Genomic DNA, 17,523 nt, shown 5'->3' with positions numbered 1-17,523 from the left:
TATTCGATTTGGTATATTATTTATTCCCAGCATGGGATATCCTATCATTGTACCAAACGATCCCTTATTGTTTGTGTTGTTATCGGTCTCTTATGATGTCTTTGTTTGTCATATGATGCGTTTAACATAATCTTTCTTTTATAAAATAATATATTTAGTTTTTTATTATGTGTTTGTTCTTACTTAGTCCGACCAACAAAGAGCTTGCTTGGCCAAGTTATAGTTTGTGTTAGAGACTAAATATTTTGAAATATATTTTTCTTAATAGTTTGTGTTTGATCAATATTATTTTCAAAAGTATTTTTAAGTGCCAATTACTAACGGATGAACCTATGATATTGGATAATCTTGTCCTAACAAAATTCAAAAGTATTTGTATTTGGGAGAATGCTACTTTTTTATCTGATTAAGAAAAGAATTAACAAATAACCTAATTTCCAAACAATTTCTGGAGTTTTTCCTTATCAAACAGAAGAATATTATTTTAAGATAATTTTTATGAAAGCCTTTCATTTCTCTTTGTGCCAATCTAATTTGTCGTATTTATGAAGATCCCATTCTATTCCGATAAAATAAAACCGTTTCAACATCAAAAACAACAAAACTAGAGATCGTTCGAGAAAAGAAACATAAAAAATACACGCCCAGTGGGACTCGAACCCACAATCCCTTGATTAGAAGTCAAGTGCCTTATCCATTAGGCCATGGGCGCTGTTATTTTTTTTTAATATTGAATAGAATAATACTAAGAAATATTGTAAGAACCAAAATAATGAAACCCAAAAGTAGTTGGGACGAAGTTACGAAAAATTAAAATATTTATAATTTAATTTACTTCTTTATATTTTAAATCTTTTAATTAAACTTGTGACTATGTCATTGCTGATAAGAATGAATTGACAACACTATTACAATAACCATTGCAAGAATAAATATATATTGCACTTCCGTTTATACCCAAACAAAAAACATAAAAAGTCACATATTCAAAATGTATATTATTGCACAACGCATCCACATCTAAGCATGACGTATTTTTACATTCATATCAGAAAAAGAAACGAAAAATAATTCATACAAACAAAGAATTGCTTCTACAAAAAAGCTAAATCGAAATTAGAGCTCTTTGGTAAGAAGACGGATAGAAATTCACACCAAAATTTAAGACAACTAAAATAGCGGAGAAAACAACCAAATAGGAAGTTCACTATGCAAGCTTATAATTAAGCAAATATATCAAAGCTATCGACATCTCAGACAGTAAAACAGAACCGTTATGACTATGTTACTAACATAGATAACTATAAATGATATTCGTAACCGCTTTCGAGATTTGAATTAAATCATTTTTTCTTCTTGGCCTTTTGCTTAGCTTTCTCTTTCATTTCCTTGAGTTTCTTTTTCTCCTTTTCTTTCCTTTCTTTCCTTTTTCTCTCTTCTTCTTCCTTTTCTTTCTTTTCTTCTTCTTTCCTTATCTTTTCCTTCTTTTTCTTCTTCCTCTCCTTTAATTCTTCCTTTGTCAATTCTTTTTTCACATTGAAACACATATTTACAAACTTATAATATAAATTACATACTCGCTATTTGATAATTTGGCCTTATATACATACTTTACATGCCTCTTTGTTTTACATATATTGCCGGCAATTCCGGCTAATGTCTACCATTTTGTTTTCTAACTCTTGTAGCTTATAACATCAAATGATGTACCTTTTTCCTCAAGGAAAGTTACAACAATAAAGTTAAGACTCAGTGTCATCTCAAAGACAATGTCACACTATCAATTTTCTGAGTTTTTTTCATACAGAATGAACGTATTGTGTATGTATCGATAATTGATACATGGTCAAATACATAGTAGTAGTGAAATTTCAGATGTATTATTTCCCAATACAAAATTTACCAAAGATGTTGGACAATATTTCTTCAGAGATGTCTTCTCCACTTATTTGCCCAAGGGCCAAAGCAGCTTCTCTAAGGTCTATTGTCCAGAAATCAAAGGGCATATCTTCCTCAATCGACGATTTCAACCTCATGAAAGCCTCCTTTGTTCGAATAAGCTGCTCACATTGTCTCTGGAAACCAGAAAAAGCTGCCGTTTAGTGAAGAACTGTGTTTCTTACTAATGCCATGAAATTATAGATGGACGGACTATAAATAAGGAATGAATACCTTAAAAAAGTCGACTTCATAGAGAACAACATAAAAAGCAGAGTCCTTTTAGTGGAGAGTAGGAGGCATTAGTGTAGTCGTGTAGGTCTACAGTCATTCAAGTTTGAGGTAGTAACAAAGCTTTTCTTAGCAGTCCAATTCGGTTGGACATTTGACAATATGTTAAATGGCAAATGCCGCTATGCCTAAAGGACACACCAACACCTAATGTTGAAGATCTAGAACTAACACGATTTTCCTGTCTAAACAGTTCTTACCATCCTTAATGGGAGGAATAGTATCATCATTCATGCATAAAAAGAAACGAGGAGAAAGATATGCAAATAAGAAAGATCATCTGTAATGACAGATGAATTCAGATAGAAAGTTGAGGAAAATTGAGTCGCAAGCAGTTTGATACCATCGCAAGGATTCAACTGAAATAACAGACAATATTTGTAACCTTGTTTTTAAGAAAGATACAGATAAGATGCAAAAAAAGAGGATGATTTTTCAATTGCTAACTCTCATTTTACCACTCATTTATCCTCTCGTTCCCTTTTTTCTTTTTAGGTAAAAAGCTAGACACTAGAGTATTACTTAAGGAGATAGTGAGAACAATTTGTTCATAGTAAGTCTGAAGATTACTTTTACTTCCGGTGATTCCACTCCTGACAGAAGGTTCAAAAATCATATGCCGATTCTCATCAGAGTTAACTAGCATGAAATCAGCATTCTCCTCATTCCTTTACCGTAGAATAAGCCATTTTCTTTTACTTTTTTACCAGCACAAGTCTATGTAACAATGTAAAAACATGGTTCTACATTAAGGACTCTGAGAGAGAAAAAGATGGCAGCAAGCTAACCTGGTTGACTGTCCATCTGCGACCACCGACGGGGATCTTATTGAGACCCATAATTTCTATTATTGCTGCCTCAAGATCTTGAATCCCTTGACCGTTGACAGCACATGTTGGAATGTGCTTGTTGAAGGAGAAGCCACATGTATTAACCCATTCATAAGAGTCGGATGGAGCACAGTCTATTTTGTTGATTACCAGAATCAATGGAGAGCTACATCCTGACGCAGTCTGAAACTACAGAAATAAACTTAATGTCAAATGTTTTCTCCTAATACTAGAAAACAATAGCAGAGCTGCAGAAACAAAAAATCAACTGCAGCTGTCTAACAATAATTGAAAACAAAAGCTAAGTAATTATGGAGGCTTTCTTCTACAAGTTCAATGATAAAGGAGAATGAGTAAATTTTTTCATGAAGAAAGATGTAATTCTCTAGACACAAATCACAAACTTCTTACTTCAAAAAAGCAAATCTTAAATCAATCAGAATAAGTTTTTCAACATAGATTCCGTCAATAGCCTTGGTCTTTCTACATACACGGGTCCAAGTTGAATACAAATACGTGGAAAGGTGTCTCATTTGCCTAGGCCCTTATTTCAGGTGTGGGGACAGAGCGGAAACTTGTATGTTATTAAGAACTAGCATATAAAGTACAAAGGCCATTCAATATGAGCACTTAACTGTTCTTTTGGTCTTTTCTTTAGATATCAGCTTCAGAGGAAGCTAGAAACCCTGATTTTATTCAGCTCTTCTATCTCCCTTCATCTTTGGCAAAGCTCCCTAATAATTTGAAAAGATAGTGAAATCTTCCTTAGTATCCTCCTCTCAATTCCATTTCTTTTTTAATTTGTTATTCAACAATGCAAGATACTTTTTTATTAAATTCAGAATGAGACACCTTGCATCTTTCTTATTCCTTGAAGACATCGCATTATAGTACACTTCTTGCTTAAATTTGAACATAACAGAATACCTCCAGATCATCACGTTTCAGTATTTCTTATAATAGATTGAAACTTCAAAATGCAATATCCACTTGCAGCGACTCAAACACTGAACTGGGGAACTATCTTTAACTGTACCTACTCCCATTCTCCATGGGCCCTCTTTAGGTGACTCTTAAGTTTAAGACACTAGTAGTCTCCAGCTTACTGATGATAACTTTGGCTCTTCATTGGTTGCATAATATAGAGCACACTAACTTCCAGCAGATGCAAAAAATATCCATACTAGACTTACTTTGACAAACTCAAATTAATGGAAACCAATAATAACAAGACAAAATAAAGCAAGTATATCTTTCTTCAACTTAACGGATAACAGATTATAAAAGTTTAGATTAGGGAAGAAACAGACCATTTCATATTCAAAGTTAATGATAACGTGAATGGAATAGCTGATAAACCTGATTCCTTTGGATTCTCTCAAGGAGGTTTGTATCCTCCGGTGTCCACCCCTCTGCTGCACTTATGGTCATTATTACGACATCAGCATTTCTGGCAACAGCTTCAGATCTTTCTACACCTGTGAATGATTTGCTAGGAAAATCAAATAAAATAGAAATTTAACAGCTAGTTCATCTCTAATTTCACTGATGGAATAAAAGGAGACTACGAAACAATATCATTAATTAGAGTTCAAGAAATACAATGCTGAGGTAACACAACAAGGAACCATCATTGGGTGGTGACTACGTTCACCAAGAACTCCAACCGGAGATTAAACAAAAGAATGTTTATGCAAGGTCAATGATAGCTCTGAAAGTGCATACACATTAAACATATGCAATTCTTTGGAGACACAATCATGAGCAAACTCTAAAAATGAAGTAACGTTTCTGATCCAAATATAAGCTAATGCCACGAGTTAGATGAGAAAACAAATGTAGAAATGACAGAAATACACTTAAATGCATAAGATGTATTGAGCCATCAGACTCTGTATCAGAGCTGATAAATTGTCTTTCGAGGGTAAATAGCATTTGTTCATTCCTTCTCAATGGAAAAGGAATTTATTATATAATAATAGTAATAATCCTGTTCATTAAATATTTTATCTGTTCAATGACCAAAATTTCAACAGCAGGCTCCAGTCAATATTCGAAATGATATAAACTTGGCAAATAAAAAGGTCTTACCAATTTTTTCCACAATATCATCAGTCTCCCTGATTCCTGCAGTATCAAGAAGTGTAACAGGAACACCACGAACAGAAACACTGGCTTCCACAACATCCCGTGTCGTACCAGCAATATTTGTAACTATTGCTCTATCAGTCTGCACGCTAATAGAAGGCACGTGATTAGAAATGAATGCCAGCAAGATAATAGCACGGGAAGCAGACACTTTAGACTAGGAGAAATTCTAAAGAATGGGAGTGCGCTTAATATGACTTTATATTTTGAGGAAAATATTTGTCATGAAACACTTTCTATTTATGTCTTGTTATAAGTAGTAGTAGGGGTTTGAGTAAAGATTAACAATCATGTTTATATATGGTCATAGAAGCAAGTGGAACGCAATAAGAGTTGCAATACTGAAAATATCATGCACAGTTAAGGACACGGGTTATTTTATATTATGCGACAATTTAAGGTAGACAATTAAAATTAGAGGATTGAAATGGTTCAATATTATTTTATTTACTGTCCTACAGTTGCTGGTTTGGGAAAAGTTCCAAATTGTGGCTTGTAGCTATGTTCATCGTGATAACTTGAGTCAAGCATAACCTATTGCTGGCTAGTATACAATTTAGATTCTGAAACTAACGATTCAAATCCATATATACTTTCCATACCAGAAGGAACTATTTGGTCTTTAGCAATAAGCGAAGTGATGAAGTGTTCTTCAATGGATCCCTGGAATGTCTCAACTAGAGCTAAAAGTGCAAGTCACATCCTATGCAAATTATAAGAACTGGGAGCTAGGAACTTCTTTGTATATGTTTCCAATTACAGGTGAGATTTCTATTTATTGGTCCACATTTTGTTTCAGATTTAGTTACTGAGTTAAAAGTTTATGCCACTGTCAAGAGAAGTAGTGATAGCTATTTAAAAAAACAATAATTACAAGAATCAATGATGAGATGGTAAATAATGGGTATATTGGTGGAACATACTTTGCTCCATGCATTAAGAAGGCTTGATTTCCCAACATTTGGTCGACCAATAATTGCAATCTGCAAGATAGTCATTGAAAATTATGTTGTCTTAATTATTAGTTCAAAGCAGGGAAACATAAAAAAAAAATCCATTTTTGGACAGCCAGCTAAACAGCTAGATGTGCTTTAAGTTACTCTCAAATTCAATGACAAATTAAGACATTCGTCCTTTGTTCCTTTCTCCTCCTTGCTTTGTTATTTAGTTCTCAGGAAAAAAGTCCACTAGGTTTTTATAAGAACTTGGTCAGTCTTAGTGCAATATAAACCTGTAGTCCTGACTGCAGAAGCTTGTCATAGTTGGCAGTTTCCAGCGCATTATCCAGATCATGCAGCATCCCATATATTTTGTCCATAATAAGATTCAGATCAAGGGGTGGCATCTCGTCATCGAAGTCAAGACGAGCCTCAATTTCAGTTAGCAACTCCATACACTGAGTTCTTAGTGATTTGACCAAAGAAGAAAACCCACCCTGACAAAAGGAACACATCATTCAGCATCATTCCCCAGCACTAGGATAAAAGGCAAACAAAATAAAACTTAGTGCTGAATCTGTGCCCTTGTTAATGTATCAAAGGGTCAACAGTTCTTTTCTTTTTAGAAGGGTCAACAGTTCTTGTAATTAAAAAGTGATTTTATACAGCTGAACACCTCTATTCCTGCCAATGCAGCATCTGCAGCAGCCACTGACTTTGCTGATATTAACTTTTCGACATTCTCAGCTTGAGAAAGATCCAAACGACCATTTAAGAAGGCGCGCAGAGTGAATTCACCTAATAAAAGTGAAACATTAAAAGAGGTGAGTTGGAGGAAAAAGATTCTCACCTATTCTATGTCTGCACAGAAAAAGGAGACAGTTGCTGTGCATTTGCCTAGTAACTAAAGCTTTGACAAGTCAATGCAACAGGACTATAGAATGATGTAGTGATGTACAGACAAATGAATCTTCACAACAGTTTTCGAACTATAGAGACCAATTCTCATCAAAACCGTAACTGCTGCAGGTTATAGACATCAAAACAGTCAATTAAAGAATACAAGGATGAAGCTAACCTGGTTCCGCAAGCTTCGCTCCAGCCTCCAGACACGCCCTCAAAACACGTTGAAGACACACTTCACTTCCATGACACTGAAGCTCTATCACATCTTCTCTAGTGTATGACTTTGGAGCCAGCATAGGAACCACCAGAACCTAAGCAAGAAAAAGAAAAAGGAATTTAGAGAGAGAGAGATAGAAGAAGAAGAAGAATAATAAAACTATTGAAACTATTAACAATGACTTCCAACATATTCATTATTTTAGCGTCTATTTATTTCTTTAAGGTAAAGGCAGAAGCCACTAGAAATGCCCTGAAACAGACTCTCGTTTCCATTCTATAAACACCTTTACCTCACCTTATTTACGGGGTTATAATAGAATTAAATGAAGAACCAATTCCCCACAGGTATGAACTTAATAAGAGCAGATAAAAGTACTAGATATAATAAGAAGACGTCGCAAAGGCTTAATTCAGATATGAAGCAACAACAGCACCAAACTCTTAAAATCTTCAATGTAGTGTAATTCACATGTCAAATCTAAAGAATAAATGCACCAACCAGAAGGGAAAATCTAGAGTTTCAAATTATACCTCATCAATCACATTCCCATGAGAGTCAGAAACAAAACCGTACTCTACAACATGACTACTCGGTCTCCACTCCGAAGAACTCCTTTTCTTCTTTTTCACCTTGGGATGAAATACACGACCAACTATAGGCACTGCAGAAGGACCAGATAACCGAATAATCCCAACTGCAGCTGCTGGACCACCCAAAGAAGTAACAATAGCAGCAATGGTGCTAGTATTAACGGCTGGGTCAAGAGCGCTCACTGTACCAGACCCCGATAACCTCTCGTCTTGTTTCAGCACCAGAGTACTCTCTGCAATAAAAATAAATAAAAAACATTGAAACTTAAGCATTCAAATCAATTTTTTCAGCACCAGAGTAAAATCTATACAATAAAAGAAAAAATTGAAACTTAAGCATTAAAACCCAATTCTTTTACAACCACATTATTCTCTTCTATAAAAAGATCAAAATATTATCAGTAAAAAACAATTCTTTCAGCTCCATAGTATTCTCTGCAACAGAAAGATTGAAATTTCAGCACCAAAAACCAATTTTTTTCAGTACTAGAGTACTCTCTGCAATAAAAAGATTGGATCTTTAAAAGTCAAAAACAATTCTTTCAGCACCATAGTATTCTTTGCAACAGAAAAATTGAAACTTTAGCATTAAAACCCAGTTCTTGTAGAACCACATTATTCTCTGCAATTAAAAGACTGAATCTTTATCACCAAAAATCAATTTTTTCAATACCACAGCATTTTCTGCAATAACAAGATTAGCATTAAATTCAATTATTTCAGCACAGGAGTAGTATATGCAATAAAAAGATTGAATCTTTATCACTAAAAAACAATTCTTTCAACACTAGATAACTATATTCAATGGATAGATTGAAACATAAGCATTATAAAATGGGTATGCAGGAAGATGAAAGGAGTTACCTTTAGAAATAGCATGAGGTTTAGTAGTAGGTTGAGAAGAAGAAGAAGAAGAAAGAGGGAAGAGAGAAGAGAGTGTTGTGTGAATTGGGATTGACAATTTTGGGCAGATAGACAAGGCTATGGAAGTGGCTGGTGAACGTAAGTGGGTGAAGAGATGGCGGAGTGCAGGTAGCAAAGCCATTTTTGGGGGCTTTGATAAACCCCCTTCTGTTTTTTCTTTCTTGATGATAAACCTTTCATTTTCAGTCACATGTTTTGCACGTGACCAAGCAAAAAAACAAAAAAAATTAAATAAAGGTGAAGGGTATTTTCGTAAGAAAAAAACTTATTTTTAGAAATTATGCAATAAATATAAGTTTGAATAATTAATCTTATCATAACTATCACAGTATAACTTATTCAGCATAACTAATTTCAACATAAATTGTATTCAAATCAAATGATCCCTAAGTAGACAAAATTTTGTTTTGTTCAACAATAATGTTGATCGGGTATAACTTTAATATGATTCTCATTCATAAAAGAGTCAAGACGTATCACCGATTGTCTCTCAGAATGACTCAATTGGTTAGAGGGTGTTTGTCCACACGAATGACCCAAAATCAATCACTCCTCAATGTCTTCTGAGTTGAGCATGTTGTTGTTGATCAATTAAAATGCCTTAATTTAAAACCTCTCACTCTTTCTTATTAAACCCCAATGTCTCTTTACAAGACAGTCAATACGTATATAAAACACAAGTTATTTATTTCTACTTCCTAGTTCAACTTTTGATCAATTGAAATGGATTGAGCTAATATATGAGCAGGTCAATAACCTATCCAAACTTGGATGAGTTGACAAAATATATTTTCATGCGCTAATTTTGACACCTCTCAATTTTACACAGGATTCATACAAGCTAATTGATTCATTGATACACACACATATACTCTTTATAACTTTTTTTTTGGTGAATGGCATACTTGAATCACATACATAAATTCCTGGTAAGTTCAACATTGCTTCAATGAGAAAGTTTTGAACTATACAATCCAAAAGGTAGCTAACAAATCTTTGGTTTATTCAACCAACAACCAAACAGCAGCATTACAACCACAATTGGCTTATTCACTCTACATTTAACAAGTATATGCAAGTTGATTTTTCTACTTCTCTCGGCTATATACTGCGTGGACATCCAAGCATAGCTGCATTTACAAGTTACAACTTCAGACTACTTCTGCAGGGGACTTTGCGGAACAGGTCAGGACAGCATCTCCTACAGTGAGAAAGATCTTGTCCTCGCCAATTTGATTCACAAAATCAGATGCATGCAGCTTGTCAATCACTACTCTTCCAGGATTCGACAGAACTAACTGTTCACACACAAATTTTAGTTCAGATACTATGTTAGGGGCTAATTAGATTATCAGCTTTATGAAAATTACCTGAACTTCTCTCTTATGTAGGCTTCTGTGCAACTCTTCAAAGGCATGGATACCGCTAGTGTCAATGTCAGTCACAGCTGGAAAAAAAGAAATACGAGATGAGTGTCATTTGCTTCTATGGTTATTATATTTGGTTGGGATTTTTAAGACAAAGGTAAGCATTTTCTCCACTTACGCGACATGTCAACTATCAAGAACTGAATTTTAGGTTGGTTAGCTGATTCTAGTTGCTCGTCTTCATCAGTTAGCCATCTCAATATCCTGGAAAACAAGTTCATTCTCATGAATTAGACACTCTTTTCGTCACTGTGAAGCCAGAATTAGCGCATGTTTTCAGCTGACAATTGAATATCATATAAATTCCGATTAGACATAGAAGAAATAATGTCTTACCTCTCTCTCATGTAGTTAGAATTTGAAAAGTAGATAGCAGAATCAACTCTCACTATTAGTACACCGGGAACTTGTGTTGCCTCGGGATATTGTTGAATGTTCCTATATACATTTGTCCTAGGGATCTTGCCAAGAAGAGCTGTTCGTGGCCTTGTGACTTGGAGGAGAATCTTAGCAAATGATATTGAGACCTATATAATTATAAAAACAACGAGATACAATCATTGAACTGTCGCGGCTTTCCCTGATGAATTTGTTAAGCATTGCTGAGAGAAATACTTACAGCAATTATAAGACCAATCTCAACAGAGGCAAAAACCACACCAAAAAATGCTCCCATGCAAGCAACAAAATCAAATTTGTCGATCTTCCAAATCAAAATCGTTGCTTCATAGTCTACCAATCCAATGACAGCAGAGATAATGATGGCAGAGAGGATTGCATTCGGAGTGTACTCAAAAAGAGGGGTTATGAACAACAATGTCAGGACCACAACAATAGACATGACAATGTTGGAAACTGCAGTTTGGCAGCCAGCCATGTAATTTACTGCTGAACGAGAGAAGGAACCTGCAAGAGCGAATTGACCAACTAGTTAGAGTATGCCATGAGAAACGAAGTACTTGTAGTATTTGTTTGCCTTAATTATAAACCATAAGATAACGATGAAAACACATTAACAGATGAATCAACATTTTTTCTACCTGTTGTCACATAGCATGATGTCATGGAGCCGACGACATTCATTGTCCCAAGTGCCACCATTTCTTTGTTTCCATCCAACTGATAGTCCTTCTTTGCAGCAAATGATCTTCCAATTGCGACAGCTTCCTATGAACGAGAAGATAGAAGTATCGCAATTGAGTAAAGAAGCTAAATTTTTTGACCTGTTTCAACATTTAATTAACCAATATTCTTACCGTCAATGCAATCATTCCAGCTACAATACCAATCCTAAGCCCTTTTAGGAGATAATCACCGGTGAAATAGATCTCCTTGACCGAAGGAGGATTGATTCCTTTCTCAATGTGTCTCACCTGGTAAGGTCATTACAGAATTGCATGAAATATTATTTCATCATGCTCAACGCTGAATGACTACACAAAGAAATAATGCCACGAAGCCACTAAAGTAAGCACTTACAATCTCGACTCCTTGTTTTTCAGCATGGGTTATGTAGACCAAGAAGGTGGAAAGAATGACAGAGATCAGAGGAGCAATTGCAGGTATCCAAAAGAGCTTTTTGTTCTTCTTTCCCTGATTTTCAAAGTCATTTAAGAATCAACAAGAAGCTACCAAGTACTTCAGGTTCAGTGATAGACAAAAAGTTAGAAGTCTTACAGCGTACTTCACGAACAAAAGTAAAGTTAAAAAGATTGCTCCAATGAGAATCGTTGGCCAGTTCCACTGCAAGTTTGTTGATTATACAAAAAGGTGCTATTATTATCATTTCTGAAAGATAAAACCTCTAACAAAGGAGGCCTAAAAGGACAAGATAACTTACTCCATGCTGGGCTGAACGGCATACAGATTTCATCACCGAAATGATATCAGTTTCCTTAGTAAACTTCTTGATGCCCAGAAAACCTTTAAGTTGCTGGAGGGCAATTGTAATGGCTGCACCGCCCATGAAACCAACAATAGCAGCATGTGATAGGAAGTCTATTAAAAATCCCAATCTGAAAAGGAAGCAAAGCAAATAGTTAAACCAAGCTGTCTGTTAGCATGTCAAATGATATGAAGAAAATCGAAATATAAGGTGTAATAATACAAGCTCTTAAGCTTAGACATTCTTATATACCTTAGGATTCCAAGAGTAGCTTGGGTAATGCCAGCAAAAAAGGTAGCTGTAAATGCAAGCCTCCGGTATTCAATTGGATTTGTCGTTGGATCGATTTCACTGCTGAGGAGAGACCCTAGCAATAGCGATACAACAGCAACAGGTCCTATCGCTATATCTCTCGAGCTACCCATGAAGGAATAAACCAAAGGTGGAACAAAGCTGGAGTCTGGCAAATGTAAAGAAAAAACATGTATGAGAAAGGCTCTTTTAATACTAAACTAAAATGTACTAACTAGGAAACCGGACTCTTACATAACCCATACTGAGGAGCTAAGTTTGCGAGTTTTGCATATCCAATGTCCTATTAAACCAGTTACAGTACGGTCAAACTCATCAAAAATAAAAATCCAAACTTCTTCAATTGATTTACACAAGTCATATGCGCATGTTCTATACCTGAGGAATGCAGAGACTTGCAATAGTCAGACCAGCAATAACATCACCTCTGAATTTGGAAACGTTATAGCTTTTACCCCATTCTAGTATGGGAAATACAGCCTGCAAGCCAAGGATAAACTTCCGAGACCTTGGCTGATCCTTAAAGGGACGTAGAGGATCATCTGAAAACAATGTTTCCTTTACAGTAGTCTTAAACTCATCAAATAGGTTCTGTTTCGGTGGGAGTCCAACCTTGTGCATATATGGTGGTTGTTGGTGCTCCGAGGATGATAAACTTCGGTAGTCCATTTCTTTTGCGTCTATTGAAGATAGACCCATCTTAGATTAGAATGGACTTATTCACCTGTAAGACAGCAGTAATATAATTTCTAAAACATCAGTATTAGGAGAACTACTAAGTCCCAACACAAGCTTGTCATTGAGCCAAATCAACAAAATACATTCGCAAGTTCACTACAAGCACATTATTGAGCCAAATCAACAAATGCATTTGACGCCACATAAAGGCTGGATGATCAAATTAATTGGCTTCTACTCAACTACTAAACAAATACTCCAATCTGAGCATTATTCAGATCTACATTCTCTAAAACTTGAGAGCAACTAATAATAGAAACATGCATGACAGCAGGGGAAAAAATCAAGGCCCTTAAGAAGGATCACTGACTATATACTGTTAGCATGATGGACATATCGTAGAATATCACGTAGTATCTACATTAAGATATTCTCGATATGGTAAATATGTGAGAGATATTCTAGATACTACACTTTAGTGTAGAATATTTTTTAGGATTTACATTAAGTGTAGAATATTTTACTTCCTTTCATCTCTTATTTCTCTTGTGTATTTGGATGACTCATTCTTCAGTTCTTTTCATGTTTTCTCTGTTCCAAACTACATGCATACAGGAACTTCAGGATAGCTATATTACTATAGAAATCTTCTTGTACTATAGTACCTCGAAAAGTTCTTGCTTTGTCACTTACAGAAAGTTAGAGCATCAAATTTTACCATCTCGCGGAAAGGGTTAATGGCATATGCAATTAAGCACAATTCCTTATCACTTCGAGATCAATACACATCTAAACTATGTCAGGGTCCTATATTACCCCTGAACTTTAACACCCTTAAACTATGCGAGGATCCTATTAGCCCCGAATAATTTTGTTAGTGACACAACTATTTTCTACAATTACATTGCAAGTTATTAATAACATGATGAATTGCTTAGCTTAAATTACTCCTTTTTTCATCTCTACACTCCATCCCAACCACATTTCTCCTTTGCTTAATGAAGGAAAAAAAGTGCTCAACTCCAAAACAAGGATATAATAAAATAAAATCACTAAAGTTCACTCTTAACAAGAATAGGATTGTGATGAAAATATAATCCTAAAACCCAATTTAGTGCAACTAAATTAATAAAACTCAAGTTCTTTTCAATTCAATACTCCATTTCTTTTATACCATTGATGGTGAAATGACACACAAGTACATATGCTAACAAATAAGATAAGGTCCCTCACTTTTTTTTTGTCACACTTCATGTATAACCAAATATACCTACTACTAAACTAATTAAACAAACAAGAAAATAAAGAAAATGTAAAATTAAGGTTCTAATTAAATTAATAACATTATTAAAACAATAAAATGTGCATTTGAGACCAAATGCTCTTCGGAAAAACCTCTCTAAACTCTACCGACGAGGTAGGGGTAAGATATATGCCTACAATTTAACCGTAGTTAAAAAGTAAAATACACAAAGAAATAAAAAAGATTTAACATTTAATATATATAAATAATTTTAATCAAATATAAACAGTACAATTTTAGAATTCGACTGAACCCCTCCGGATCCCCGGACCCCACCAAATGGTAAAAGATATGAAGAAAAGGACAGATATATAAAGAGAGGAACACTAAAGATAAGTAAGTAACTACCTTAGCCTTTTTATTCACACTTTTGATGGTCCTGGTACTTCTTCTGGGCATCAAATAATAATTCCAAGAAAACAGAAAAAAAGTGAACTTTTGAAAAAAAAATAAAAATGAAATTGACCTTTGAGATCAAGAATCCTAATAAAGTAACAATCTCAAATCATGTCTAGGTTCAATGTATGAAAATATTCAATCTTTTGTTTGGTTAATTAACAAGAAGAAGATGAATGCTTGTGTAGGGGGAAAAGGGCTTTTGAGTGTTGTAAACAACAATTTTTTTTTTAGGGTAATGAATTTGTTGTTTGATGACAAATATAAGGAGGAAGTAGTAATAAAGAGTATGTTGCAACAACTATATTTGTTGGAGGTTAGTGGTATTAATTTTCCTAAAGTGTAGGTCCTGAATCTTTACACTTTTACTGTCCACATTCATTAACTTCACATAATTGACCAAATTCCCATATTTTAATCACAAGTTTATTGGATTTGGACCTTTGAGCACACTAACTTCCAAGGCCCAAAACAATGGAGACAAAAAACTATTACTATTTCTCTCTTTGTCCCATTTTTATGTGACATACTTTGACTTGACACGGTGCTTAAAGAAAAAAAAGTTTCAAGAAACTTGTGGTCTGAAACAAATGATTAGACATTTATGTGGTTGAGAATGATTTCATTAAGGGTAAAAGGGTAATTTTAAAGTTAAACTATTTCTAATTATTATAATATTAGATATACTCTAATTTGCATGAACATTACGTATCTTACCAAATTTTGATGCATCCTGATATGTCTAGATACATGTATCTTGGATACATAGAGTTAAATTTAGGTGTACTTTGTGCAAGATACATTATTTCAAGTGAAATCGCATATATATTGAGATACATGCAAATCTTATTATCCTTCCTCACCACTCTCCCATGTATATGGAATACATATGAATCTCAGTAGGCCTCCCTCCCTAATCTTGTTCACCTCTCTTTTTATTTTTGTGTATATGGTAGCAAATATACATGTATCTATCTGTAAGAGACGTAGGAAACTCTTAATTAGTGGTAAGACACGTCATATTTTGAAAGTACAAGTAATAATAACATATATGGTAGTGAAATATGCCTAATTATGTAGTTTTTCCAGAATATATTGCTTATTTCATTCAATTTTACGTGACACATTTTGACTTGACATAATGTTTAAGATTTTTTTTTTAAAAAAAGATGTGGCCTAAACAATCCTTAGAAATTTGTGTGGTTGAAAATCATTTCATTAGGAATAAAAATGGAATTAAGTTAAACTATTTTTAATTATAGTTAATTGACAATCTTTTTGAGATGGACTAAACAAAAAAATATAACATAAAATGGGACAAAGAAAAATATTTAGATATACACCACTACCAATACTATCTGTACTAATTATATCTATACTTTCGAGTAATTACATATATTACTATTATTTAAGAATTTAATATCATATATTAAAAAAGATACATATAAATACACATATCTCTAAATAATAGCCTAAATTATTTAAACCATCCAAAATTCACGCTTTAATATCAATACAACTCTCTCTTTCTCATTATCATCAACCTCCTATACCACGTCCTCCACCATCATTTTTTTTTTTGTATGATACACATTAATACATATCTTGATAAAAAAAATATTATAATAACAATTAAATATACAATTACAGGTAAGCTCGTTGTCATTCTTTTGTTTTTTAACTTCATATTTGTTGCTTATCTAATTTATGGAAATATAAGATTACGCGCATTATAATCTACCTAATTTTTTAGCTTATTTCAATCTAATCCAAATAAATTTATATAAGTTATTTATAAATTTAATCTATTTTAACTCTCTCAATTTCAGTCTGACATACCCATTTGATACTCCTAGAAACAACAACTTTCCAACTTTGATTAAGGGACAATAAGATTTATATTTTGGGGATTGACTATATTCTAATTTGTTCCATCTTATCATGTTTTTTTTCTTTCTATGTATGTTCTATTTGACGAAAATATGATCGATGTTATATAAATATTAGTATGTGGGGCATGTCTAACTTGAGTTGACGTGGCAAGATGTCTTAAAAATATAATTGAACATCAATAAGTATTAGGTAACACCAACATTATAGTAGCAGAATATTGTTATATTAAATAATTTTTTTAAAAATAATATAACTTAAATAGCAGGATAAAAAACTGATTACCTCGTAGTTTTTCCCCCATAAAATTTGGATTCAAAAAGGTGTGTGACAACGTGGAACTTCTTCATTTTTGTTAGAAAATATTGTTCTAAATATCTTTATTTATTTTTTTTTTAAAAAAATGAACTTTAAGTTTAATTTGTCCACAAATCATGAGTCATGGACAAAGTGTAATTTCAGAATGGGCTAAAATTTGGCCCATTAAAGTGCTAAATGCACATAGTATTGATCGGAAAGAACACTTGTAGTAAGTAGAGCCATAAACCAAAGTATAATTTACCTAAATCCTATAGTATAAGACTTTAAATTATATTCTATTCCTACTCTCTTCTATTTTATAAAAATTCCTTAAAATTTCAATTATTTGGATACATAAATTTCATCCTGATACATTATATATGATACACTATAAACTTGTTTGTTGCACTTAAAAAAGCATATTAATGTAAAATTAATTTTCTTCCCATAAATCACGCATAATTGATTTTCTTTTTCCACAAATCAGCAAAATTGATTGATACCAATCCATTCCAAATCTGTAACAACTTCACAAAATTCAAAAATT

At 33.6% G+C, this 17,523-nt stretch overlaps 2 protein-coding genes and 1 non-coding gene across 5 annotated transcripts; all 3 read right to left on the bottom strand.

Annotated features, from left to right (window-relative positions):
- Positions 1 to 639: 639 nt before the first annotated feature.
- On the bottom strand, positions 640 to 712 carry TRNAR-UCU. The gene has a single exon. It is a non-coding gene; the product is annotated as a tRNA-Arg (tRNA).
- A 954-nt stretch (positions 713 to 1,666) lies between these two features.
- On the bottom strand, positions 1,667 to 8,991 carry LOC107015892 (tRNA modification GTPase MnmE). Of its 2 annotated transcripts, none has more exons than XM_015216320.2 (10): positions 8,726 to 8,991; positions 7,802 to 8,094; positions 7,224 to 7,362; positions 6,822 to 6,943; positions 6,439 to 6,642; positions 6,131 to 6,190; positions 5,151 to 5,289; positions 4,419 to 4,537; positions 3,018 to 3,248; positions 1,667 to 2,075 (listed from the first exon to the last, which is right to left on the bottom strand). In XM_015216320.2, the coding sequence occupies exons 1-10, from the start codon at positions 8,904 to 8,906 to the stop codon at positions 1,881 to 1,883; spliced, it is 1,683 nt and encodes a 560-aa protein (XP_015071806.1). In that variant the 5' UTR covers positions 8,907 to 8,991; the 3' UTR covers positions 1,667 to 1,880. The 2 variants fall into 2 exon arrangements, with proteins under 2 accessions (XP_015071806.1, XP_015071807.1); XM_015216321.2 differs by having other exon boundaries at positions 3,018 to 3,242.
- Positions 8,992 to 9,638: 647 nt separating this feature from the next.
- Positions 9,639 to 15,063, bottom strand: LOC107016016 (sulfate transporter 1.3-like). Of its 2 annotated transcripts, XM_015216492.2 has the most exons (14): positions 14,739 to 15,063; positions 12,788 to 13,133; positions 12,644 to 12,692; positions 12,350 to 12,557; positions 12,053 to 12,227; positions 11,890 to 11,955; positions 11,692 to 11,805; positions 11,469 to 11,585; positions 11,253 to 11,379; positions 10,832 to 11,118; positions 10,549 to 10,739; positions 10,331 to 10,416; positions 10,156 to 10,232; positions 9,639 to 10,083 (listed from the first exon to the last, which is right to left on the bottom strand). In XM_015216492.2, the coding sequence occupies exons 2-14, from the start codon at positions 13,106 to 13,108 to the stop codon at positions 9,937 to 9,939; spliced, it is 1,965 nt and encodes a 654-aa protein (XP_015071978.1). In that variant the 5' UTR covers positions 13,109 to 13,133; positions 14,739 to 15,063; the 3' UTR covers positions 9,639 to 9,936. The 2 variants fall into 2 exon arrangements, with proteins under 2 accessions (XP_015071978.1, XP_027771863.1); XM_027916062.1 differs by lacking the exon at positions 14,739 to 15,063 and having other exon boundaries at positions 12,788 to 13,500.
- Positions 15,064 to 17,523: the final 2,460 nt, after the last annotated feature.

The sequence above is a fragment of the Solanum pennellii genome, chromosome 4 (genome assembly GCF_001406875.1).
Source record: "Solanum pennellii chromosome 4, SPENNV200".
Classification (NCBI taxonomy): domain Eukaryota; kingdom Viridiplantae; phylum Streptophyta; class Magnoliopsida; order Solanales; family Solanaceae; genus Solanum; species Solanum pennellii.
The sequence above is the reverse complement of the archived record's forward strand: the minus strand, read 5'-3'. Positions and strand labels throughout refer to the sequence as shown.

What these genes read in the sequence shown, in the direction of transcription:
- LOC107015892 (XM_015216320.2), bottom strand. Translation starts at nt 8,906, where the DNA reads ATGGCTTTGCTACCTGCACTCCGCCATCTCTTCACCCACTTACGTTCA. An exon ending in CTGCATTGGCAGGAATAGAG is followed by an intron (nt 6,643 to 6,821) that starts GTGTTCAGCTGT and finishes TCCTTTTGTCAG; the next exon opens with GGTGGGTTTTCTTCTTTGGT. An exon ending in GCAGATGGACAGTCAACCAG is followed by an intron (nt 2,076 to 3,017) that starts GTTAGCTTGCTG and finishes TCTGGTTTCCAG; the next exon opens with AGACAATGTGAGCAGCTTAT.
- LOC107016016 (XM_015216492.2), bottom strand. Translation starts at nt 13,108, where the DNA reads ATGGGTCTATCTTCAATAGACGCAAAAGAAATGGACTACCGAAGTTTA. An exon ending in TCTAACTACATGAGAGAGAG is followed by an intron (nt 10,417 to 10,548) that starts GTAAGACATTAT and finishes CTTGTTTTCCAG; the next exon opens with GATATTGAGATGGCTAACTG. An exon ending in CTTGATAGTTGACATGTCGC is followed by an intron (nt 10,233 to 10,330) that starts GTAAGTGGAGAA and finishes CTTTTTTTCCAG; the next exon opens with CTGTGACTGACATTGACACT.